We start from the raw sequence: 26,795 nt of genomic DNA on the forward strand, positions 1-26,795 counted from the left end.
TGCCCCCTGTGCCCATCCTCCTTACTGCATGTGAAGGGTAAAATAAACTCGCATCCTCTTCAACACAGGTTTATTACAACTATTGGAGAGCTCATAACTGTGACAAATGGTTTTGTTAAAAAAATATATATAATATTTGTTATACATTTATTTTATTTAAAGTCCAGTTCAATTTAACGTGCATGCCACTTTGAGCAAAAACACTGTTGAAAAGGTATATTTCTCATATTTTTGTCTAAGATTAATCTTGAGGATGCCAATCGTTTTACAGCGCACCACAAATAGCCATTATACACCGATCAGGCATTACATTATGACCACCTGCCTAATATTGTTTTGGATCGGACCACACGGGTCAACCTTCACTCTCCACGTGAATCAATGAGCCTTGTCCGGCCATGACCCTGTCGCCGATTCACCACTATTCCTTCCTTGGACCACTTTTGATAGATACTGTCCGCTGCAGACCAGGAACATCCCACAACAGCTGCAGTTTTGGAGATGCTCTGCCCCAGTCACCCAGCCATCACAATTTGGCCCTTGTGAAACTTGCGCAAATCCTTACGCTCGCCCATTTTTCCTGCTTCTAACACAACAACTTCTTCTTCTTCTTCTTCTTCTTCTTTCGGCTGCTCCCATTAGGGGTCGCCACAGCGGATCATCCGTCTCCACACCACCCTGTCCTCTACATCTGCCTCTTTTACACCAACTACCTGCATGTCTTCCCTCACCACATCCATGAACCTCCTTTTTGGCCTTCCTCTTTTCCTCCTACCTGGTGGCTCCATCCTCAGCATTCTTCTACCAATATAATTTATGTCCCTCCTCTGCACATGACCAAACCATCTCAATCTCGCCTCCCTCACCTTGTCACCAAAACATCCTACATGCTGTCCCTCTAATAAACTCATTTCTAATCTTATCCATCCTCGTCACTCCCAACGAAAACCTCAACATCTTTAGCTCTGCTACCTCCAGCTCCACCTCCTGTCTTTTACTCAATGCCACTGTCTCTAAACCATACAACATCGCAGGTCTCACCACAGTCCTATAAACTTTCCCTTTCAATTTTGCAGATACCCTACTATCACAAATCACTCCTGTCACTCTTCTCCACCCACTCCACCCTGCCTGCACTCTTTTCTTCACTTCTCTAACACACTCTCCATTACTTTGCACTGTTGAACCCAGGTACCTGAATTCCTCCACCTTCTGAAGCTCTTCTCCTGCAACCGCACCACTCCACTGCCCTCCCTCTCATTCACACATGTACTCTGTCTTACTCCTACTGAGTTTCATTCCCCTTCTCTCCAGTGCATATCTCCACCTCTCCAGGCTCTTCTCAACCTGCTCCCTACTCTCACAACAAATCACAATATCATCCATAAACATCATAGTCCAGGAGACTCCTGTCTGACCTCGTCCGTCAACCTGTCCATCACCACTGCAAACAGGAAAGGGCTCAGGGCCGATCCTTGATGCAGTCCAACCTTCACTCTAAACCAGTCTGTCGTACCTACTGCACACTTCACTGCCGTCACACTGTCCTCATACATGTCCTGCACCACCCTTACATACTTCTCCGACACACCTGACTTCCTCATACAGTACCACAACTCCTCTCTTGGCACCCTGTCGTCGCCTTCTCTAAATCCACAAATACACAATGCAATTCCTTCTGTCCTTCTCTATACTTCTCCATCAACATTCTCAAAGCAAATATGGCATCTGTGGTGCTCTTCCTCGGCATGAAACCATACTGTTGCTCACAGATGGTCACCTCTTCTCTCAGCCTGGCTTCCACTACTCTTTCCCATAACTTCATGGTGTGACTGATCAACTTAATACCCCTGTAGTTACTGCAGGTCTGCACATCTCCTTTATGCTTAAAGATCGGTACCAGCACACTCTTTCTCCATTCCTCAGGCATCTTCTCACCTTCCAAAATCCTGTTAAACAATCTGGTCAAAAACCCCACTGCCATCTCTCCTAAACATCTCCACGCTTCCACCGGTATGTCATCTGGTCCAACCGACTTTCCAATCTTCATCCTCTTAATCGCTGCTCTCACTTCCTCCTTACTAATCTTATCTACATCCTGCTTCACCATCTCCACATCATCCAACCTTCTCTCTCTCTGATTTTCCTCATTCATCAGCTGCTCAAAATACTCCCTCCACCTTCTCAACACACTCTCCTCACTAGTCAACACATTTCCCTCTCCATCCTTTACTGCTCTAACTTGCAGTACATCCTTTCCAGCTCGGTCCCTCTGCCTGGCCAATCGGTACAAATCCTTTTCTCCTTCCTTAGTGTCCAACCTCTCATACAGCTCCTCATATGCCTTTTCCTTGGCTTTCGCCACATCCCTCTTAACCTGCTGCCGCATCTCCTTGTACTCCTGCCTACTTTTCTCATCACTCTGTCTATCCCACTTCTGTTTTGCCAACCTCTTTCTCCTTATGCTCTCCTGCACTTCCTCATTCCACCACCACGTCTCCTTGTCTTCCTTTCTATTTCCAGATGTCACACCAAGTACTTTTCTAGCTGCCTCCCTCATCACTCCTGCAGTAGTTGCCCAATCATCCAACACCTCCTTAACACCACTGAGCCTCTCTCTGACCTCTTCCCTGAACCTCACACTACACTCTTCCTCCTTCAGTTTCCACCATCTTATTCTTCTTTCAGTCCTCACTCTCCTCCTCTTCATCCTCGCCTCCAAAACCATCCTACAGACCACCATCCTATGCTGTCTAGCTACACTGTCCCCTGCCAACACCTTACAGTCGCCAATCTCCTTCAGGTTGCATCTCCTGCATAGCACATAGTCCACCTGTGTGCACCTTCCTCCACTCTTATACGCCACCCTATGATCCTCCTTCTTTTAAAATAAGTGTTCACCACTGCCATTTCCATCCTTTTAGCAAAATCTACCACCATCTGCCCTTCCACATTCCTCTCCTTAAAACCATACCTACCCATCACCTCCTCATCACCTCTGTTCCCTTCACCCACATGCCCATTAAAGTCCGCCCCAATCACTAACCGTTCTTTCCTAGGTACACCATCTACCACTTCATCTAATTCACTCCAGAATCTTTCCTTCTCCTCCATCTCACAGCCAACTTGTGGAGCATAGGCACTGATGACATTTATCATCATCCTTCAACTTCCACCTTCACGATCATCACCCTATCAGAAACTCTCTTCACCTCCACTACACTCTTACTGTACTCTTCCTTCAGAATCACCCCTACACCATTTCTCTTTCCATCCACACCATGATAAAACAGTTTAAACCCACCTCCAATGTTCCTGGCCTTACTCCCTTTCCACTTGGTCTCCTGAACACACAACATATCTACCTTTCTCCTCTCCATCATATCAGCTACCTCTCCCTTTACCCGTCATAGTACCAACATTTAAAGTACCAACCCGAAACTCCACTCTCCTACACTGCTCCTTTCCCTGCCGTCTCTGTAGACGTCTTCCTCCTCTCCTTCTCCTCCTTCGGCCAACAGTAGCCCAATTTCCACCGGTACCCTGTCGGCTAACGATACCTGTGGCGGTCGTTGTTAACCCGGGCCTCGACCGATCCGGTATGAAATTCTCATTTGTGATCCGCATATTTGATTTGGCACGTGTTTTACGCTGGATGCCCTTCCTAACGCAACCCTCCCCATTTACCCGGGCTTGGGACCGGCACTAAGAATGCACTGGCTTGTGCCTCCCTAATGGCTGGGTTGCTTCTAACACAACAACTATGAGGACAAAATGTTTACTTTCTAAACATTATAAAGAGATAATCAGCATTATTCACTTACTGGTCATAACGATATAATGTCATAATGTTAGGCCTGATCGGTGTATATTGCAAATGGTTAATAATGTAATATTTTAGTGAATATGGTGATAATGGGCTAATAATGTTATCATTTTCATTTTATTTTCTCCCAATGTGATCGTCACCAGTAACTCATTTAATTGGCAGTAATTAAATTGCAGTTAGTCTAAGCTGGTTAACCGATAGTCCGACAGTCTTTTATCTAAATCGAATCCAAAGTGTTTTCTTCATGCGAGACATCGCACTGGTGACCAGTTTGCCAATAATGAATGAGAAACAGAACACCAAGTGCTGTTGTTATTTATTTGTCTTCCTAAAACCCATCCAAACACAAGACCCTAACCTGCAGCACTCTTAGACACAAAGTGTACTCTGAAGTCATTACCTGTCGGAGCTCCTGGCTCTCTCCTCTTGCCTCTGCCCTCAGTGTCGGAGGCTACGGGTCCGAGTCCATCCACCTCCTGAAAGCTGCTGCTCTGCTTTCCCCAAACATGGTGGATCTGCATAGCTGCCTCACGCTCTGCCACCAGGTCCAGATCCTGCTGAGCCAGGTGAGCTCGTAACTGCCTGATTTCAAACTGAAGACGCAGGAACAGAAAATCGCATTACACATGACAGAGCTACGGATCTCTACAGATCAAGTCAAGTTTATTTCTATAGCGCTTTTCACAACAGACATTGTCTCAAAGCAAACTTACACACCTGTACCAACACTTCCATCCTCCCTTATCCTTCCTATAGGTCTGCTACTGATTACTCTCCCACCTGCCCTGTTCTTTCTTCCAACAATTATCTTCCTTTTATGCCTTCACCTAGTTCTGACTCTCCCATATCCTCTCCAAGGCCTACAGTCTCTTTTATCCCCATAAACATATAACCTCAGTCAAGCCCTATTTTACTCTGTGTTGGTATAAGTTTAATTTTACATGGAGTAAATAGGCTAAATAGGTTTAATCAAGCTATTTATGTTACATTTATGGTATCTCATAAATTCTACACTGATTATTAGCTACATATGTTCCATTAATTACTCTCTAAGTTAGTTTGATTAAAATACAAGCTAAATAATACATAATAATTGGATTAGAAGGTTTTTCTCGACAGCAGTCAGTGTTCAGTAAAGATGAGGTCAGAGCTCAGATCAGTTCACACTTTCCTGTCATTGTTTAATTATGCTGTGATTGTGCATTTCTTTTATTGTTACAGAGCTGGAGATCACCCAAGGTGAGCCTTTACATTCATTTAGCATATTAAGCACCACTCACTGTACCTAATCAATGCTCTAATGACATTTACTCTGACCTGCATGCACATATTGACGAGCCTCATGTCAGTTCCCCACAGAGCCTGCGTTTGGACATTGCTCTCAGTATCTAATCTGTCTTTTTTTTTTTCCTCCCTACAAAAGCAACACATTCCTATGATGTATGAGCTCTTTCACTATTGATTGGTTAGATAAAACTTGCTGAAATAGATGAGACTTTAGCTCTTATCTGACTGGAAAGCTCGACACAATTGCCTCAGTCATGTAACATATGGCCTTGGGCAAAAGATTTCCCTTAGGACAAAACAAGGAAAGCAGAGACATTGTGTTATGTCCTTCGTAAGTTTCACAGACCCTCCATCATCATATCAAAGTTTAAATTTCCCTTTCAGAATAGGACATTATTGTTGCATGTGCATTGTTTTCTTTTAGGATGATCTTCAAACTTTTTTGTGTATATATTTTTAATCTACTTAAAAAGCGAAGCATACAAACTTTTATTAAGTATTGCAAACATTTCAGATTTTCATGTAAAATAATGACTGTCTTTATAAAACAGAACCCACCATCAGAAAGTATTGAAGCAGTTCACTTACATTATATGATTTTTAGAAAGGAATTTTAAAAATCATTATGAATGTAAAATATTTTAGGAATTTAGGTTTTAATACAATAATGGTTTGTCCTAAACAAATCATAAATGATGAAAAAAGCTCTCGTTTAACGGTGGTGTTTTCGGTTCTATGTGGCACTGCTGCCCTCTGTTGGTGTACAGACACATTATCAATGTACAATAACGAAGTAGTTCTTAATTTCAATTCTGCGGATTACATATACACAAATATTTTGTGTTTTGCCAACACATCTATCCACACAAATATACGCAATGCATTGCTGGGGACTGTGATTCATACACTATATGAACAAAAAAAGGTTTGTGGACACCTGAAGATAAGGTTTGTATGTGCTTTTTGCTGATATGATAACCTCCACTCTTCTGGTAAGATGTTCCACCAGATTTTGGAGTGAGGTTGCTGAAATTTGTGCTCATACAGCGACAATAATATCAGGTACCGATGTAGGGTGAAGAGGCCTGGGGTGTAGTCTGCGTTCCAATTCATCCCAAAGGTGTTTAATATAGTTGAGTTCTGAGCTCTAGAGCAGGCCATTCAAGATCTTCACTCCAACCCATGCAAACTATTTTAAGCTTCTTTATGGAGCTGGCTTTGTGCACAGGGGCATTGTCATGCTGGAACAGGTTTAAGTCTAATAAAAATGAATGTGACCGCATCCAAACTTTGTTCATATTGTGTATAGTGTAAGAAAAGAATAAAAGGAGATGTGTGTCTCACCGCCTGCTCTTGACAAATCTGCGTGAGCCTCTCGAGCTGCTCCTCCCGCACAGCTTTAGCCTTCTCATACTGCTGAAGCTCCATCTCCATCTCCACCTTCACCTGCAGCACGTACGCTACAGCCACAGGGAGACAGGAAAAGGGCAGAACAGGAAAGGCTATTTGTTATATGTCACGTCTGATATACATCTCCGATAACAAGTCAATTACAGGCCCCAGTGCTGCAGGTAACACTGTCCACTGAGAAGCAACTTTTATCTGGATGCCCTGACACTCTAGATTGCTCTTTTTATCCACTAAGAAACATTTACACCCAGCAAGCAGAGCAAAACACAAAAAGACTGTGGCTGTGGACAGACTCACACTGTGCCTGCTCTCTGCTGCTTGGACTGAACGGCTCTATCAGAGTTTACGCCAGACTCATTCCCACTGCTCCGAAATGTGACTGTACCAGCTGAGCACCATCATGTTACTCCATCATGTATCTCAATTAGACTGTAATCATTAGAGTCATAATACTGAGCCTAAAGTGACTGTTTATGTCCTGAATGCTCCAAGCATCTTCTATAGAATCAACCTGCCTCTGTATTTTTCAGCTGTACAGCAGCGTCACTGTAAATAATAGTACTGATCTAAAAAACTATACAGCAACAATAACATAGCAAATCAAATTGTGCACTTGGTTTGGATCTTTTCAGTGCCATCACTATCAAATGTTTTGTTATAGCTAACATTTACCTCACCATACAACTTCGATAGACTTCTAACAAGTGTTTACTTTGTACTGTACATTTTTATAAGTATAAACATGGTGCAAACATAATTGTATGAACATTACACTAAAAATATGGAGATTCCTTAAGGTTTGTTTCTATGGGTAATGTTTTCACTTTCATAGGATCTTCGAGGGATCTGCCAGAGCAAAGACAAAAAAAAAAAAAAACTGTCCTGAAGGATGCTTTAGGGTGCTAGATTTATACATTGTCCATGTCAAACGCCTTATTATCCTGTTGGAAATGACCACAGATTTTCAGAAATCAGTAGAAATCAGGTTTGTCCCTCTGGAGAAACTCAGATAGTTTATCCTTTCAGATATGATTCATCAATAAAAATACTAAATACTAATTCTTTCCTTCAAAAAATACTTACAGTACAACAATCTGAGGAAAGAAAAGGTGTACATTTGATTAGGGTGGTACAATAAGTGTAAGTTTTTAAATTGTCACATATGTAAAGAAGCAATACAATGTTTCTATGTCAGTGAATAAAACTAAAATAACACAGTACCCTTCATCCCCAGAGTGCATTCTCAAGGTAATGTTGATCACAAAAACAGAGAATTCAGAGCATCACCGTGTTTTTACACCATTTCCGTTTTTCTATCACATTTTATTAGAGATTTTCTTTTCCACGTAACAGAACAGAGTATTTCAGTAAAATGTCTGAAAACAGTCCTGATAATCTGCTGACATGGAGCTGAACTCTCAGCTGAAATGTCTGCGTGTATATTTATAACTCTACACCTGTGGCTCATCCGGTATTCGCATATGAATTCAGAGGGAGCGCCACAGGGGGGCGTTCCAGTGAAGACCTCACACAAAGTTCTGAATCATGCATTTTAAAGCCAACAGCAGCTTTTGCAGCACATCTTTCTGCACAATATTATTTGAGAAAATTGGAGTTTAAATTTAAAAAAGGCAAAAAAAAAATTATACTTTTTTATAGTTAGTAGTAGGAATACCCTACTTATCTCTGTAAAGCTGCTTTGGGACAATATCTAATGTTAAAAGTGCTATACACATACATTCGAATTGGATTGAATTGAAAATCTTGTTTGTTGTCTGATCAGTGGCCATTGTGTGGGTATGTATTAAGCTCTTTGTTGGGACCAAATGTCTCAATGATGCTGTGAAACAAACAATACAAAACAATTTTAATAGTCTGGTAACACCAACTGGTCCTTTTTTTGGAATTGCTAACTGTATAAAAAGACACACCCCACAACTACCCTTATAAATAAGTAAAACAAGACTGTGTGTGTGTGTGTGTGTGTGTGTGTGTGTGTGTGTGTGTGTGTGTGTGTTTGGGGAAACTACCTGAAAATAAACACTGCAAGAGTTGCATGCTCTTGTAAAGAACTGGTGACAATATTAATCTTTTTACACACACTTTCTGCTGAGTACACACTCTCTAACAGATCCAATAACTCAAATGTGTAACTAAGCAGGCATTTACAGAAATTGGTATTTACACACTGCTGACTGAAACACACACTGGTGCAGAATAGAAGCAATTCACAAAAAGTTGATATAAACGTCCTAAATAAAAAAAACTATTATCCTCTACAAGAATGAACAAATAAGCAATAAAATGTTTAACACCATTATAGCAGATTAATATACTAATGTATAAGTCAGAACTTGGAAGTAAATAAAACAGCAGAAAGCGTTAAAACCAGATTTTTAGTATTTTCTCTGGGACACAATGTAATTTATCCCAAAAAGACTCGTTTTGTATGCACAGCAATAAATCTTGCAGGAAGTAGAAGTTTACTCGACTTCCTGTTCTACTGATCGACAGCCTGGACTGAGCAGATCGGAAATTGAGTCGTGGGAGGGAAACAAGAGTGACCTTGCAAACGCCTGCATTAATAGGAGCTGTGCTTAAGCGCTGTAGACAGGAGAGGTCAGCATGAATTTTAATCAAATGCATCCTGGTTTCTCTGCTTGAAAAGGACCTATTGATTGAAAGGGAAATAGAGTTATAATGACTAGCTGACACAATAAGCACTTGTTTTTGCAAATCACTTCTTCTGATTAGCACTTTGGAGTTTCCTGAAAAGGATTTTCCTCCCAAACATGATACTATCACATAGCATATTTAATGGCATCCATTTGACCAATTCCCGATGTAAATGTGTGTAATTATGTAAAACTATGTGCATTTGGAACAGTCGAAACAAAGAAAGAAGCAAAAACGAGAAAGCAAGGTAATACAATAACTAAAAAATAAGCATGTAAGCAAAACAAGTGCAGTGCAGGGGTTCTGCTTACCATCAATAATCCTCTTGACCCTCCATATGCGAAGGGTGATTATGAGACTAATGGCATCCCAGGGGCTGCTGGGTCCATTAGCAACGGTGGAGGCAACCATTGGGGCCAACGAGAGCACAATCACAGCACCATCAAACACCTACAGCCAACACACAAACACACACACAAACACACACACACACACACACACACACACACACACACACACACACACACACACACACACACACAGTATTTAATATGGATTTTCGTTGACTCTCATATACATTTATGATGAGCATAAGAATATATTAGGTTTTTAAACCTGCACATGTAGGTAAGTTATATTCCTGTCTGCTTTCTAGACTCCACAAATAAGAACTTGAATAATTAATCATTCATCAGTAAATTGTTTATACTGGTGAGGGTCACAGACGATCTGAAGTCTACCTGGGCACACTGGGAGGCAGGAATACACTCTGAATGTCATGATCAGGCTGTCACATTCACATTCATTAATATCAAGGCTGAGAATTCACCTACCAGTCTATTTTTGAGAAATAGATGTAGACCCAAGAAGAATTAAAACTTTGCTCAGATAATAAGCCCAGACCTTGGAGGGGTGAAGCAGCTACACTACCCACAGTGCAACCATAAAATTTTATTTGATGCAAATGTAGTAAACAAAAAACAACATACGATTACTATGTGTAAATAATGTAACATCATCCTAATGTATAAGTTTATGTTTTAAATGATCTTAGATGACGATAAAAATAGTTGACAGATTGAACAAAAACAGATTTGCCTATACTCATCAAAAATTACATTCCGTGTCAGGTTAAATAGGAAAACATAATTAAAAACATGACTACCAGCTACCATACATGAGCATACAGACACTAATGATTGTTAAGTGTTGCTTTGATTGATGAGAAAGACTAATGCCAGACCTCCTACCAGAAAACACTGCCAATTTTGGTCTCTTGACTCCAAGCCATGGATGGCTGTAGAATCGCTGGGATTCCCCCAATGATAAAAATAACACTGTTTTTGTTGTTATCTGGTTAATATTGATAATAAGATGCATAACACTGCATCCACCAGCTATGGGATGATAACTGGCTTTCTAAACACTGTAAGCAATTGTAGAGAGAAAAACCAATTTAATTATGAACATTTAATGATGTGCTGCTGTTAGATGTGCTAAAGTATATATTCTTCCATCTGGCAACTTATAGAGTTTGTTCATGGAACAGAAAGAGAAGCTGATTGGTGAACAGTATGAAGCCGGTATGAACACTGAGAACAGCGGTGCTGCTACAACACAGCTGTGACATTGAGAGCATGACACTGCAGCAGAAAGAGAGAAAGTCTCCTGCCTCATTACCTCTCTCTGTCTCCCTTGCCTAATGTTAATGAGTCCCTGAGGAGCTTACCTCAACTTTGTTCTCTATGTAATCCCATATCCCCAGCACCACAATCCTGAAGACAGTCTGAGAGGAAAGGCCGAACAGAGAGAGAGCGAGAGAGAAAGGGAGGGGGAGGGAGGGGGGCAGGGCAAAGGTCACAGAGAAACACCAAACAGAAACTGGAAGAGAAGTCTAAAATAATTTTTGAACAGGCATCACATTCCCATGCACTTTATAAAGAAGCTGTTTGGTCCAAATGAAAAAGAACAGAAAAGCATAAGATGTACTTTAGAGGAGAATCCATAAAGCAAAGAAACACACACACGCACACTTCGAGTCCGGTCAGTGCAGAAGAGCTAGATAATGAGTTTGAGGACGAATTTCTGACGGCATAGCATAATACTAAATGAAAAGGAATAGGAGACGCAGCTGAGGCTATTCCGCAGCAAAGGTTATTCAAATCACCACTGCATCCACAAGGGGAATGAGTACTAGGAATATTAACACCCCAGCAATACAGAGTTCAGACTTAAAATGTGATTTTCTTCCACTCCTTGCAAAATCCAGTTCATAAATCATCAGCGGTGTATAATTTTATAAAACTACGGCAATTGATTTAATTCTGTATGTGGGAATCTGATAGCTAATAAGGACTCAATTTTAATTGAGCATTTCAGCCATTTCTGCAAATCCACAAGCAGATACACACCTCAGTGAAGAAAATGGAGAGAATGACCAGGCTGATCCAGTGAATAATGGCAGCAAACTGGGAAGCATTGGTAACTGAGAATATGAAAAACAACAAAAAATGCACTTAATTAGAATAAATAAAATTCAGTTATGTACAAGTATCAGGTATAACATTATGGCCGCAGATCAGGCATAACATTATGACCACTTGCCTATTGCTCAACTATCGAACATTAACATCATTAACTTTGTTGGATCGGACCACACGGACCAGCCTTCACTCCCCAACGAGCCTTGGCCACCCATGACCCTGTCGCTGGTTCACCACTGTTTCTTCCTTGGAGCACTTTTGATGAATACTGACCAGTGCAGACGGGGGAAACCCCCACAAGAGCTGCAGTTTTGGAGATGCTCTGACCCCTCTGTCGTCTAGCCATCACAATTTTCCCCTTGTTAAACACCTTACGCTTGCCCATTTTTCCTGCTTCTAACACATCAAATTTGAGAACAAAATGTTCACTTGCTGCCTGATATATCCCATCCACTACTAGCTGCCATGATGAAGAGATAATCAGTGTTAATCATGTCACCTGACAGAGGTCATAAAGTTACGTCTGATCGTTGTACATGTTACAGTTCATTCAGGAAACAGGTTTAAAAAAAGAGAATCTGTATCAATAACTGCGGTGTCCATTATCGCAAATTCATTGCGTCACATGAGGCCGCAGTAATTAATGAATGAAGTTCACATGAACACTGTTTCCTCATACTTCAGTGAACACTTCAGGGGTTGAAAAAAATTTCCCACGTGTAACTGCCTGCTATTCAGATGACATCAAAGGCTTTGGTTCCCATTAAGTTAGTCGTCTGAATTGAAAGCATGTCAGGTATTTATGCTATTCAGATACACCCATCCACTCCCACAGGGCCGGCTGAGCTCACTCTCTGCGCTTTACCCCTGCTTGCTTGTCTATTTATCAGCCCAATTATGGATAATCACTGTGCTGCATTCAGCTGTCTCCCTTCTGCGTTACCTTTTCTTCATGCACCACCTCCTAGCCCATCTGTCTTTGTTTATCTCATTCGCTGATCTATCCATCAGTCCATTCAACTCCCTCCATCCGTTAATCCAGGCAGTTGCACTGCTGTCCCACCATCTACTCCTCTGCTAATCTTTGGCTCTGCATTTGTCTTCCTCTCACTTGTGTCTCCTAAATCTATCTAGCAGCACTTTTAAAAGGCTAGACAGGACACTGAGATAGAGGCTGACTTATGGTTGCTGTCATCTTTGCTATAGCCTTGTGCTGTGCTCTAGGCTATGTGCTGGTGATTGGGCCACTTGTAATGAAGAAGAAAATGTATCTGGCGTCAGATCATGTAGATTAGTTCAGCACACTGTGGCATGAGGGAATAATGCCACACGCGAAAACACTTGGGCTGCATTTTCCAAGGTCTAGACTAGCCATCAATAACAAGAAAGCTAATGATTTATAGTGGTTGTAAGTTTTCATGTCAATCAAATACATAAAACATGCCTTTATGTAAAGCGCTTTCCAAAAAATACTGGGGCAGCAAATCTTTCGCCACTGCCATGCGTTAAAAAACGGTGATAAAGGTTAATTAAGGCTTTGCTGCTAATTAGTACATAATTATTACTGTAACTTTTTTCTTTTGACAGATATTCCACATTTTGCATGAATTGCTTTTGTTTTTTAACACCTTAATAGTGCTGCAATTACAGACATGTCTAAGACTGTCTATGTATTCTGGGGGCTTCAGTTCTGTCCTTTGGTAAGTTTGTCTGGATGATCTGGTACTCACACTGCAGCAGCCGGGTGTCGATGAGCAGCTCCAGAGTCAGCAGCACCACCACCAGAATAACACACGCCACTAGCAAACAGTTAAAACCTGCACTCAGCAAGCAGACCTGCCAAAGAGCGGCCCTCCTCCCACAACATGGCTTCAGCCAGTTAGACCTGAGAGATAGAAAGAGAGAGAGAAATGGAATAACAGAGAGAGAGAGAGAGAGAGAGAGAGAGAGAGAGAGAGAGAGAAATAGAATAACAGAGAGAGAGAGAGAGAGAGAAAGAGAGAGCAAGAAAGAAAGAAATATATATATATATATATATATATATATATATATATATATATATATATATATAGAGAGAGAGAGAGAGAGAGAGAGAAAGAGGAGAAAGAGAGAAAAATAGAGTAATAGAGAGAGAGAGAAAGAGAGAGAGAGAGAGAGAGAGAGAGTATAATGTAAGTCATCATATCTCCTTTAATCTATGCAGATTGTTACATTGTAATCTTACAGAATCGTTTTTTAATTTACATGCAAATGATGTGAGGGCAAAGGGGGCAAATGGTGTGCAGAAATTACATATACATTTCTGTTCTCTCTAGGAACAAAGATCCTCCTGTGCATGTAAAATCACACATCCCTACCCTGTCAAATACAAACAATTCCTTAAGGACAAAACTGAAGTTAACCAAAAAAGAACATACATGCTGCAAGGTATAAGAATCTTTGGAATGAGGATTTACAGATGTTTGTTTAGAAGTACAAATACTAATACTAATAATGAAAAGTATTCATTACTCTCCTCATTCGTATCCTGTTATTTACATGTTTTTGGTTGTTGTTGTTACCAATGCAAAGGTTTGTACCTTTCTGTTTACAGAATACATACATATAACAAATCGAAAAACAAACAGAAACTTGCAATCATTGTGAAATGTCTTATGGCACAGATGCAATTACTTCTATAATAAATGAAACTAAGCAACCCCTCTTCTACTCTGGCTTTAATTGGTTCCTTCCTCATTTATCTGAAGTACTCATACACTGTCACAATTTTTTTTTGTGGGACCTCGTGCTAAACGGGGTTCTATATGATTAATCACTTGTGCAGTCGTTGTTCTCTCTCTCTCTCTCTCTCTCTCTCTCTCTCTCTCTCTACTCTTTTCTTCCTGCCTATAAAAAACTGGCTAATTGAATTGCCCCATTGATGGCCTTTTTCACTTCTATGCAGTATGCATTCCTGTCACTCTCATATCTCCTCATTCTCTCTTACACTTACTGTTTTTCTCTCTCTTTCTACTCTTTCTACCGTCTGCTGCTGTATTGCTGCCATCAACAATCTCTGTTTTGGCACATTTAGAGGAAACACTGGGATATTCATTATGAAGAACATATGTTATTATCTGCATTTCTTGATTGCAGGAACAATCTAGAGAATCCGTTTGCTATAGGCCAGGTGAAAAAAGAAATGCGTCCAGGAGCTTTCTGGAATCGGTTCCGCTTTGATCTTTTCCTTTCAATTAAACACCGACTGTGCCGAATATAACATATCATATGGAGAACGAACATTTGCGTAGTATGTTCCAGTGCAAGCTCCAAGCTTGTACCATACATGCTGTCCCTTTCCATGGGAGCGGATCCTGATCTTGGCAGGATCAAAGTTGCCCATTCGTGGAGCCTGTCTAACCTCATCCGGTGTCCCTGTCCATACACACACACATATACACTCATACACACACACCATCTGGAAGAAACAGACTCCAACCCTCAGAAGAAGCCAAAAAAGATGATTGCTTAACAGCATGACGTTGCCTACGTTTGATTAGCCAGACAATGCTTACATGCTTCAGTCTTTGCCCTTGTGCTGTGCAAGCGAGAAGGACAGATAAGACACACGAGCAGACCGGGAGGCTCAGAGACGCTGCCTGATTATAGCACCTTAGCACTTTGTAGTGCTTTGCTCTTCCCAAAGTGCACACTCCAAATCCCTTGATAGTCTGCAGGTTGTTCTGTGATCAGCTGATTCTGCACTGATTCAGTCATTTTTAAAGTACAGCTGGGGATTCACAGGACTGCTCCCCTTTGCATGATCTGAGTAGCAGTTTTGCTTAACAAGAATAAGAATAATAGCTGATCCGTCAAACCTATTCCAGATCTAATTTTTCGAATCTTCTCCTTGTCCCACCAATATGACTGTAAGACCAAAAAAAGGCGTTTCAGGTGCGATTTAGGTGAAAATAAAGCATAATAGAGGATTAAATGTCAGTGTTGAGCTGAAGAGCGGGTAGGTCAAGCTGATTTATCCAGAGACCACAGTACCAGGAGAATCCCAGCAGCACAACAACACAAAGAGAAATTATGGAACTTCAAATATGTCAAGAGGCTTAAACAGAGCCTCATTAGCCTCATGACCAAACAGACTAAAGCCTGAAGATAGAAGCAGGACCATAGATTTTGATAGGGCAGGACATTCAGGCTTTTTTCCTTCTCTAGTTCTAGTCTAACCCATCCCAAAATCCCAGAACTGCAGACCTGCACCTGCAACAAGACCTGAATCTCCTACCCAAAATGCAACAGTCCTCTGGCATAGTATGACAATAGGAATGATTTGTAGGTAACATTTTACAACTTCCAATCTATTTGCTTGTTATTGTTAACTACTATAGTAAATGTGTGTGTGTGTGTGTGTGTGTGTGTGTGTGTGTGTGTGTGTGTGTGTGTGTGTGTGTGTGACACACAGAGATAGGGGTAGGAGGACTATAAAGAGCTATAGAGATGCCATGAAAAGATTTTCCTTTAATTTGTGCACGCAATGTGAGCTCAATCTAGTTTAATGTAGCAAAAAAAAAAACGTGCACAATTTACGTGCACAATTTACATTAATTATGCTTCAATCTTATTTCAAAAGTATTTTTATTTAAATTATTTGCAAGAGAATGGCAGATTGCACAGTTGTAAATGACTGTACACCACAACCAAAAACATTCTGAACTGAAAATAATTTTTTTTTTAAATCCTACTAAAGTAAACCAGGCACATTTTTATTTTTTTTTGTTCTTTATTTAGCATCCCATTGTCATGTTAAACTAAATCATGTGCACTATTTAGAACAGAAAATAAAAAGCCTGTCCAAGGTTCTGCAGAGGTGAGAGGCATTATGGGCTACAGGACACATTATGAGTCTAATTCTGACAGGAACTGTGGTATTGGTTTCACCGTCTAAGGTGACCTCAAAGCTTAAACACGAGTCCAGGAGCTGTACCTTGGCTCACTGTCTCAGTCACCTACAGCATTGGTGTAAATTAAACTCAAAAATAAATTAGGAAGTTTAAGAGAGACTTTAGGACAGTGAATGGACACTACCATACAGTCAAGCTTGGATTCACAGCTGCGTTCCATCAACGGCCTTTTTTGACTGACAAAAACAAAAAGATTTTATTCTAACCCTTTTAGATTGACTCCTGGTCTGACCATTGTTTGGTGTTACTGTTCACTTGCTTATCTTAAGCGAGTCCAGCTTTGAATTGTGCCCTCAACATCTACTCTGAGGGATGCACACACGACATATCAGTGAATGCTTCACTTCTTCAAGAAATTCATAACAGTACACAACAGGAGAGTGACTTCAATATTTAAGATACACAAAAGCTTTAGGGGTTGTCAGAAACTAAACAGTGGCCAGTTTTATTTCAGCTATAGTATTATCCTGTATTAATAAACTACATGGTCACTGCTATATTGAGCAATGAGATGTAATGTTTTATTTATCCATACATTAAATACTGCTAATAAATAATCCCAGTAGAATGCTGTAATATAAATATGGCCACAAATAATATTGGCTTTAGACTACGACTATTTTATTAGTAATAAAATACCAGGCTTTTAAGTTGACATTAAGATATGCAAAGTTTATTTTTACCAGATGCTCCTTTACTATCACAAGCAACAACAATGATCAGAAAGTCAAACAGATATGAATAGTGAGACAATCAATATGTTATTTTTGAAATGCAATAAATCTGTGGGTTTTTTGTTAGGGAATTTTGTGTTTTGCAGTTTATTCCCCAATGATTTTCTTCATATGTGTTTCTACCTTTGCTGCTGGTAATGCTAATCCATATATAGTACACAGCCTTCAAACGCTTCTCCAGCTCTCTGAAAGGTCAATATTTTTATTGTATAGTATTGTTTCTTTAAAGCTCACAGGTTCATTCTTAACCCCTCACAGGAAACTGCTCATGTGTTTGAGCTATATTGAATGTTCCACGTGTTCACTGCTAAGTCATTAGTCTTCTATAATGAGGAGCAAACAAATTAAGTCAAGCATTTCAATGGGAAGGCAAACTTTTGAGCTTGCTAATAAGCATACGTGCTGACTTTAATATTTATGCCATGTTCGAACAGCATAGTACCGTTGAAAGAACATGAATTATTGTGTCATTGATAAACTGTAAAATAGATGTACGCCATTTTTATACACAGACACCAAGGGAGTGCACACTTTTAGGCACAAATCAACTTAATTTTAAATGGTCTAAACTGAGAATGGTGCCTGAGAAAATAATGTCGATAAAAAATTATCACAATCGTATCAAATCTTTATTGACAAAAAAAATCTAGTTTATTATAAATGGTGTTTATGTGAAAATGGATTTATCTGAAAAAGGAAAGCAATGAATGATTAAACAAGAAGTGAGAGAGAGAGAGAGAGAGAGAGAGAGAGAGAGAGAGCGAGAGAGAGAGATGGTCATGCAGGATTCAGTATTAAAGTAAGTGTCTGAATGTATACGGTTTAATAATTCATTTTAACCAGTGCCCTCCAGCACGAGTAAAAGAATACAATTTAATAAAACCATTGAAAAAAGGGAGAGTGTGATGGATTGGGGATAGATAGAAACTTCATTTCACACAAGCGGCCTTAACGGCCTGCTGCAGTATTTATGGAGAGATGAGACTCTGATTAGGGCAGAGAGAAAAAGAGAAAGATGAAGAGCAGGAGCCTTGGCAGATCACACTGATTTGGGAATGGCAGGTTTTTTCTGCAACTTAGATCACTGCTCTGATTTCAGGAGCTGATGGATAAGTCTACATCATGTGAAGTTATCAGGCCTCAGACATCACAGATGGCTCAAGTGAGGAAGGGTGACACAGTTTTATAGCAACGTGAGGATACAAGTGGACTTTGTTGCAGAAATGGGACACGAAAAGTTAAATGTGGCTGGCGACCCTGAATCAGAATCTGTGTGACGTATAAGCAAATGGGGTGAAAAAAAAGACACATAATGTGGGCACTATAAACCAAATCATAGGACAGCGCATAAAACACAGAATCTCAATGTAAATTACAATAAGGCGTTAGTCAGTAGGTTGCATAAGTGCAGAAAAATTGAAACACATTATTTTCTAGTCACATATCTTCTGGCACACCCACTATGCTTCCACACCATAATAACCATAATAACCCATAATAAGCTTATTTATCGTATACAGTGTGCAAATACATAACTCCCACCATCCTCAAAGCAACCTCTCAGTTGCAAAGCCTCCATTTGCTCTAATTTTCTTGCTCTTTTTTCATTTTCTTCACATTGTTGTTTTTTAACAGTTATTATAGACATGAATCTAACAGTAGGAAATGACTGGGCTGTGGACAGGTGTATGAGGATCAGCATTGTCAGCAGATCCACTGATTTTGTTACAGGGAGATTAAACGGCTGCCACATCAGAGGCAATCAGCGGAGAGTAGAAGCTCAGTAGCAGACAGATGTAATGTGCTTCCAGAACTGACCATCCGTTATAATTCCACTATGAAGTAGGGAAAGGCATGTGAATCTGCTTGGTGCCGTCATGCTGACATATGAAGGTCTCACTGGCTAAGTGATAAATGAGAAATCTCAGGGCCAAATTTGTAGACAAGTAATTTGCAGATAACATAACATAAAACATCAGGGACAAACAAAAACAAGCTTAGTACTGCCTCAAGGTTCCATTTGCAGAACCTTACAGCCTGAGGCTGATCATTCCTTTACCTGATGGGAAAACAAGCTTTTAGTTTAGTAAACAAAAAAGCAATAAATAAGGATTGAGCTTGTAAAGTGTCTACATATTTGATTACATTTCTTAAGGCAATACAGTGTATTTATAAACTTAGCAAGGTAAACTATTATTAATTACTTAAGTAATTTGATTCATTCATATTACAGTGGAACCCGGTTATGTCGATGTCCTAGGGGGTCGCCAAAAAGCATCGAGGTAACCGATGATCGAGATAAACGAAAATCAAAATGGCGGCAATATATTAACGTGCTTGAAATTTCTTTATGTACATGATGTGCGTTAATAAATGAGAATGTGCATGCACGTGTTTTTGAAGGTTTTTTTTTACACAACAGCGTTGCCGTGATTTGTTTGATGAAGGCATGCTATAAAAATACATACAGTACATGTTTATTTGTCAGGAATCCACCTGCCACGCCCCCTTCGGCCCCCTTCAGCGTGTCAGGTGCTTTCTCGGCCGCTTTCTCTGAAGCTCCCGGCTTCAATCGCGCACATATGGTGCTCGTTTATCATCATCACCAGCTCCTATTTAAACTTCCACACTCTCACCGTCCGTTATTGTTGGTATATGTTGGTTCACGGCGGTCGTTGTTATCGCGCATGCGTATCCCGGTACGTGTCTTCCCACCGGCACTCTCTCAACGGCTGCACTTTTCTTCCCAAAGCGCATCGCGGTTTACCCCCGATTCCACTTCAAAAACGTCGACTTAATAGGGTTGTCGAGATAACCGAGGTCGAGATAACCGGGTTCCACTGTACTTATATAATTGTTTACTTCATCTACAGTAATCATTTTAACTTGGTCAGGGCCATGGCAGATCTGGAATCGATTCTGGAACAATGACTGCAGTCCATGGCAAACACAATGCACACACAGACATTTATTTACAGTTTTTTTGGAAGCTGGGCAGAAACTGGAGAACCAAGTATAAACCCACAAGGACATGGAAAAAATATAAGAATCTCTATGCAATGACACTGAGCTCAGGATTGCACTAAACATCATCTGATGCAGGTTTGTGTATAACAAATATGGACTAACAGTGTTAATAACCTTCTCTGTTTTGCATTTAACATGATGCAAATAATATTAGTTTAGTGTTGCTTAAGGTAAAGTGTTAATAAACTTCAAGATCTCCACTTAGGAAGCAGCAGAAAGAGCTATAGGTGTTAACTAAATTAACTGCTTGCTCATTTCCCGCACAGCCTTCAGCTTTTCTTCTTCCAAAACAGTAAACAAGTAATCAGTAACCAGACCTAAAACATTAATAGAATTACTGCTGACTGGAAAAAAAATTCAATCTCACCGGAAGTCTGAAAAATGGACCTGGTCAAGCCGCAGTAGGTTTCATCAACCGCAGGAGCTCACAGTTGATTACTGCTCTGGCATACCTATTAAGTCTCCCAACAGCTCGATAGAGATAATTAAAAAAAAAAAAAACTTTCCTGCCCCTTTAAAATCATGATTTATATATAAAGCACGTCACAATACTGTATTTGCATTAATAATAATCGTTTATTAAATACATCCAATTCTAATTATTTTTTCATGCTCTGATAATTACATGGCCTTATGGTTTCTACATATTAGAAACCTGACTAATTCACACTGTCTCTCTGACCCCAGGATTAATGAAAATAAAATGACAAGACTAGAGTAGGGGTTGATCAAGTCAAGTCCTGTGAATCTCTATGACAGACTGGTCAGCTAATTAGCAAGAGCTTTATGAGCTGATTTAGGGACATTAGAGAATAGGGAAAACACTAAAATGTCAAAAGCAAGGTATTCCTACCACTGGGACTGAAAACAGTTGGAGAAAAGCTGAAGTTTCGTCATTGAAAGATTGCGATTTCTTCTTAAACCCTCCAGGGCTGTAACTGTACAAGTGCACATTTCATTTTTAAACTAGCTCATTGGGAGCAATGCAGTTCTTTGTGGGGCTTTAAACTAAGGTAAAATATGTGTAAATTAAAATCTAATAAGCGTCCAAGTAAAACGTATCTTTGTTTTTTTCCGAAATGTATTGGAAGAACAATCTAAATGATTTTCAAGGTCTATGCATTGCATAACCACAGAAGTGAAGACATGCATTTACATTTATTTGCATTCACCAGATGCTTTCCAGATCCACAGCGTGCTATAAAACTGCCTGCGACTTTATGCTATAAACATATTTTTAAACTAGTGCAGATAATAATATAGATTTAAACACTTTCACATAGAAATCTTGTTTTAGTAGTTGAAACTACTGTAGATTGGAAAGATTGAACAAATTAAAGATTATTTTTAACATTATTATTTTACATACATTGAATGCAATACCAAGAGGTGTAATGAGTAAAGTATGATGGACAATGAGTGTTGAATGAGAATGTTAAAAATCTAAAGCAAGATTTATTGAACTCAACCAATACAAATAATACAAAATATGATTCCGGTTTTAGAAAAGAACAAAGATAATATCCGCTAGCTTGCTTTTGGATAGGATTTAAGTTTTAAGATTTAAGAGTAAAGTGACAAGACAAGGAAAGAGAAACAGTGATAAATGTGGAGTTCATCCTGGTGTCATAACCACTTACAAACCTCGACAGTTCAGCAAACATGGTACAGAAAGATACAGAAAAGCGACTACAGACTAAGCAATATATGTGCTGAATGTGCTTCTGCTGCTGCTATAACAGCTAATCAATTTTACATTTGAGAGGTTCTTTATTAGACATGCCACTAAACACCATTACTCTCGCAAACTCATCACAGAAAGCTGAAACCAGTAAAAAAGTATTTATGCATTACCTCTTTAAACCACTGTAAATAATGGGTCAGTGGGGTGAAATCCTCAGTGGTTTGTGGAATGAAGATGTTGCTTTCACAATGCAATCCTCACAGAAGACTGGTGAACAGGTAAAGAGTAGTCTTTATGCACTAATTGAGATTGCACCATGCTGATCTTCATAACTGAAACTGATCAAACACTGAAAGCAAACAGCTTGCATAAACTAATCTTTTCTACTTACTTTATCACGGAAAATTCTTTACAGTCACTGAACCACACAGAGCAGCACCAAATAAAGGTGCTAAGAATTCGGGTCTGCTCTTTCTGAGAGAAATTGGCTTTTAATGCAAAGAAAATTGAGATAGATCTGCCTCGCAGTCAACCAGATGTTTTCAATTATGCGTAAGTTTCCAGGACATTTCGCCCTTTCAGCAGGAAAAGTCCAAGAAAAACTCCATGAATAATAACAAACCCTTACCTACACCAAAATGTCACCTTTATTGAGTGGCCAAGTGAGGCATTGGGCCTGAATGCAATCAAAGCAGCCTGCAATATTTAACACAATAAACTAAACAGCACCAAATGCAATTTATTCTGATTATCATGCTTGATGAATAAGCTACTCATGCTAGAGTAAATAACAAAATGAAATACTTACCATTGTAAATTACTACTTGTAGCAAGAAAGTGATCGGAATATTTAGTTAATGGTGATTGTGGCCAATTTGGATCCTGCATGTTGGGATTTAGAGATTTACCTTGTGCCCAGTTCAGCTGCATCTTATATTTAAAAAATAAAAAATAAATAAAAATGAGAACAGCTGAATTTTTTTTAATTAGTGTCCAAATAGAAAAGTAGTAGTAATCCTAATTTTCTTTAAATGGTGGATTGTGATACCTGGTGGACCTGTATGATGTATGGTTGTTACTATGCCACAGGTTTCTTTTTGTATGTTTCTATGCATATCATATGGGTTTATACTTTTTAACAACAAATGTAGTTCTAAAATGCAAAACTGTAGCCTCAGGGCTATCAGTCACATGTTCCAATAATTTATTATCACATTTTGGATATGATAGGTTCAAATGAAAAGTTCACACTGAGGTATAAATATCATAAGTTGAAAACTGAAATTCTGTTCTATCTGATCTCATAGTCATATTTTGATCCCAAATCCAAATCTTCATTGTACAGCAAAAACAACAGAATCAGCATTGCCATTCCAATACCTTCAGTGGGGACTGTATATACACCCCCTTATGTCAAGCTTTGCACAATGCTAGGGTCAGGAAGCCCTGCTGCCAAAACACACTATGAATAACCCAAAGATTGGCATCTCTACCCTTGCACTCAGTTCTGTGAGATCTGGATGCACACCCTGAAGTTAGATAGAACAGCCATCTTCCCACACAGCCACCCATTGTGACCAACTAGCACCAGACCTCTGCCACACACAGCTCTGCACCACAACAGAATGTTTGTAAAGGTTGTTCAGGGTAAAGAACAGGTCTCAGATCAACAAACTTCTAGATTTAATGCTCAGTAGGATTGTTCAGTTCACATAGACTTGAAAACATAAATGAGTACAGCAGTTTACACTGTGTTATTGAGAATGTGTTTACAATTATGCACTATAATTAAAACTGCTATTAGTAAATAAGAATTTAGTGCCACAGCTGCAGCAGTGTGAGTCAGGTTTTGTGGAAATTGCTAGTGTTTAAAAGTTCTAAAAACATTTCTGACTGATGCAGATTGTTAGTTTAAATACAGACAAATCAAAGGTTTAAAACAAAGATGTTGTGCTACTGCTGATGCCAAATTTACTGAAGAACTGAACACAGTAAACATTTTGTACAGAGATAAATTATACAACATGCTAGTTAATACAGACCCTGAAATCGAGGTGGTCTGCAAACAAACAATGCCGGGAATTGAAGAAGAGTGTCCGTTTTTATGCAAATCATATAACCAGTGTCACAAATTTGTGACATTGATTTGAAGTAAAAGTCAAGTCAGCCCTAAATGGGACAACAGTCCATCATATGGGAGCAGACACACACACACACAAACACACACACATCCATACACACAAACACTTCAATATTCCTAGGAGCGTGCATAGGCCATCTGGTCTTGCACACGCACATGCACACGCACGTATGCATACACACACACACACACACACACACACACACACACACACACACACACACACAGGTAGGTGCGGCCTGTGGATGCTGTGACGCTTGCCGTAATTAAGCTTATGGTGTTTGTCTACTTCCCCAGCATGAAGCAGAGCATTGCACAGTGCCTGTCCAGCATGACTCACACTGCCAAGACCGGACAGCACAGACAGACCAAAAGGCCAGCAACTAAGTACATAACCCTCACACTGCACAGTGACACAGACTCACTAAACTCAACACATCATGGCATAGAAAAGGTGTGAAAGATTCACAGGGTAGAGTGGAAAAATGACATTCTACTCTTTATATTTCTGTCATTTTTGTATTAGTGACAGAACAGCAGGTCTGAAAAAATGGATGCTACATAAAGACATACACAGAAGATAGTGTGCTACTCTATTTTTCATAAATTGGGGTCTGCCAATTTGGGATTCATTACAATAATAAAAATCAAGACAGGTTAAAAATGCTAAAGTAGATCTGCTTACTGAAATCCTAAAAACATACAGTATATAAATACATTTATAAAAAAAGTCAATTGCCAGTTGCACACTGACGCAAATTCTTAATTTTTGGGCATCACAATTTAATACGTAAAAAAACAAACTTTCAAAATGATCATCATATTGATCATGATAGTTAAACTGATAAATCAAGACCTACATTTTTCATTTTCATAACTACATGCGTTCTCAGTTCCACTGTAAAGGTTTGTTAACATGCTTTAAGAAAATAAATAAATATTACACATAAATAAAGAATTGCTTTAAGAGATGCAATCATTCATTAAAAGTCTGTACATGCTGGCATGGTGGTGAAGACAGGAAGAAGGTGGAGAGTATAGGAAGAATGCACTCTCTCAGTTGAGGCACAGGCAGCTTGTGTGAATGGTAATCATTGGAAAATGGGCCTTGATAGCAGGTAGTCCCAGAGGAGGAAGAAGAGAAAGAATAAGTGGTAGTCAACGTAATAAAAAACTTGCAGGATACATAGGATGAAAACACATGGACAAGTGCAAGCAATAGTGTAGAAGTTATCATGATCTGACAACTGGAGGCTTGAGACCCATTACATCTGATTCTTTTTCTAAGGGTCTGTGATGTTTTTTCTGACCTATTCTGGTGGAGAGAGATTGATTCCTGGCTCCAGAACCAGGGTTATAGTGCACCTGTAGGGAATTAGCCACTTTAAAAGCCTGTAAAGAATACTATTACTTTTGTCAAAGCTGGTGAAAACCGTTCCAGAACCACCTTCAAAGCCTTTATAGCAACACAGGACTTGGGGAAGCAAAATTTGATTCTCGTGTCTGTTGATGCAGGTGGTTTTTTTTGGAACTTACCAGTCCTTGGAGGATAGGATGGCAGAATACCTATGAGTGGCAGAGGTTTAATTATGCTGACATCATAGATCAGTGTGGCAGAAATGAGTGACAAGAGAGGTGTGAGCTTATTAAATTACAAGTCCACATGCAAGGTCTACAGAATGATGAGGCATCACTAAAGCCAATAGGGTCATTAGCATGTACTCAATATGCAGCTGAAACTACCTATAGGTGGTCATGAATCAAAAGAAGTGAACCTTCGGCTTGATTAACTATGGCTTGGTTGCCTGAATAAGGATGTCTGATGGTGAAAGGCCTGAAATACCTTATGCCAAGTTGTATTACTGATGATGAGTTTTCGGGTGCACAAGTTTTTAATCTATATGCATTTATCTTGCGGACATCAAAGAACAATGCCACTGCCCTCTTTAAATCTTAATATCACATATATATGCCACACACATATTGATTTACATCAAAGGATTTCCTTGCAGTATACTTCCAATGCACTAACCTATGAAAATGTTCAGTGTTTTCCTGCAGAGATTTAATAGGACAGAGCTGCCAAGCTTCATCATTAGCTCAGTGTCAAACAATATAATATACTCACAGCAAAATATTATAGAAGCATTAGAGTATGTCAAACAATGATGTGAAATGGCAGAGCCCTCCTGCTAACAGTTAATTATTATGAGAAAATTTCACATTGCTGTTAAGACATAAGAGGTGGATATGTTTAATTCTCCAGAACACCATGCACCTTGAGTCAATTAAAACAATACTTGAGCATACAAATAAGGAATTATCTAAGATGTCAAGAGTTGCATTGAGTTATAAATGATAAATGAGGACTGTCTGTTTATATTCTGATGTACTTTGAAAATAAAATCTGAAATAGATTACCGTTAATGTTATGCTACGTAATTAATAAAGCATGACATGTTCCTGTTATTTAAATACATGCATAAAATGCATTTATTTACGATTGCGTCCACTTTAAAAGAAAAACCTGTACAACTGATCATTTATGCAGTTATGCAGTCAGCCAATCGTTT

At 39.4% G+C, this 26,795-nt stretch overlaps 1 protein-coding gene across 3 annotated transcripts in view; it reads right to left on the bottom strand.

The window, feature by feature from the left end:
• The window catches only part of tmem266 (transmembrane protein 266), a 47,410-nt gene that overhangs the window by 3,704 nt on the left and 16,911 nt on the right, over window positions 1–26,795 (bottom strand). For 2 of the 3 annotated variants that reach the window (XM_046860318.1, XM_046860316.1), the window contains 6 exons: window positions 13,416–13,570; window positions 11,614–11,687; window positions 10,932–10,988; window positions 9,514–9,652; window positions 6,461–6,576; window positions 4,230–4,422 (listed from right to left, as the gene is read on the bottom strand). In XM_046860318.1, the coding sequence (XP_046716274.1) occupies window positions 4,230–4,422; window positions 6,461–6,576; window positions 9,514–9,652; window positions 10,932–10,988; window positions 11,614–11,687; window positions 13,416–13,570 (734 nt within the window). The remainder of the gene's footprint in view (window positions 1–4,229; window positions 4,423–6,460; window positions 6,577–9,513; window positions 9,653–10,931; window positions 10,989–11,613; window positions 11,688–13,415; window positions 13,571–26,795) is intronic. The other variant, XM_046860317.1, reaches the window with a different exon arrangement.

The sequence above is a fragment of the Silurus meridionalis genome, chromosome 10 (genome assembly GCF_014805685.1).
Source record: "Silurus meridionalis isolate SWU-2019-XX chromosome 10, ASM1480568v1, whole genome shotgun sequence".
Lineage (NCBI taxonomy): Eukaryota > Metazoa > Chordata > Actinopteri > Siluriformes > Siluridae > Silurus > Silurus meridionalis.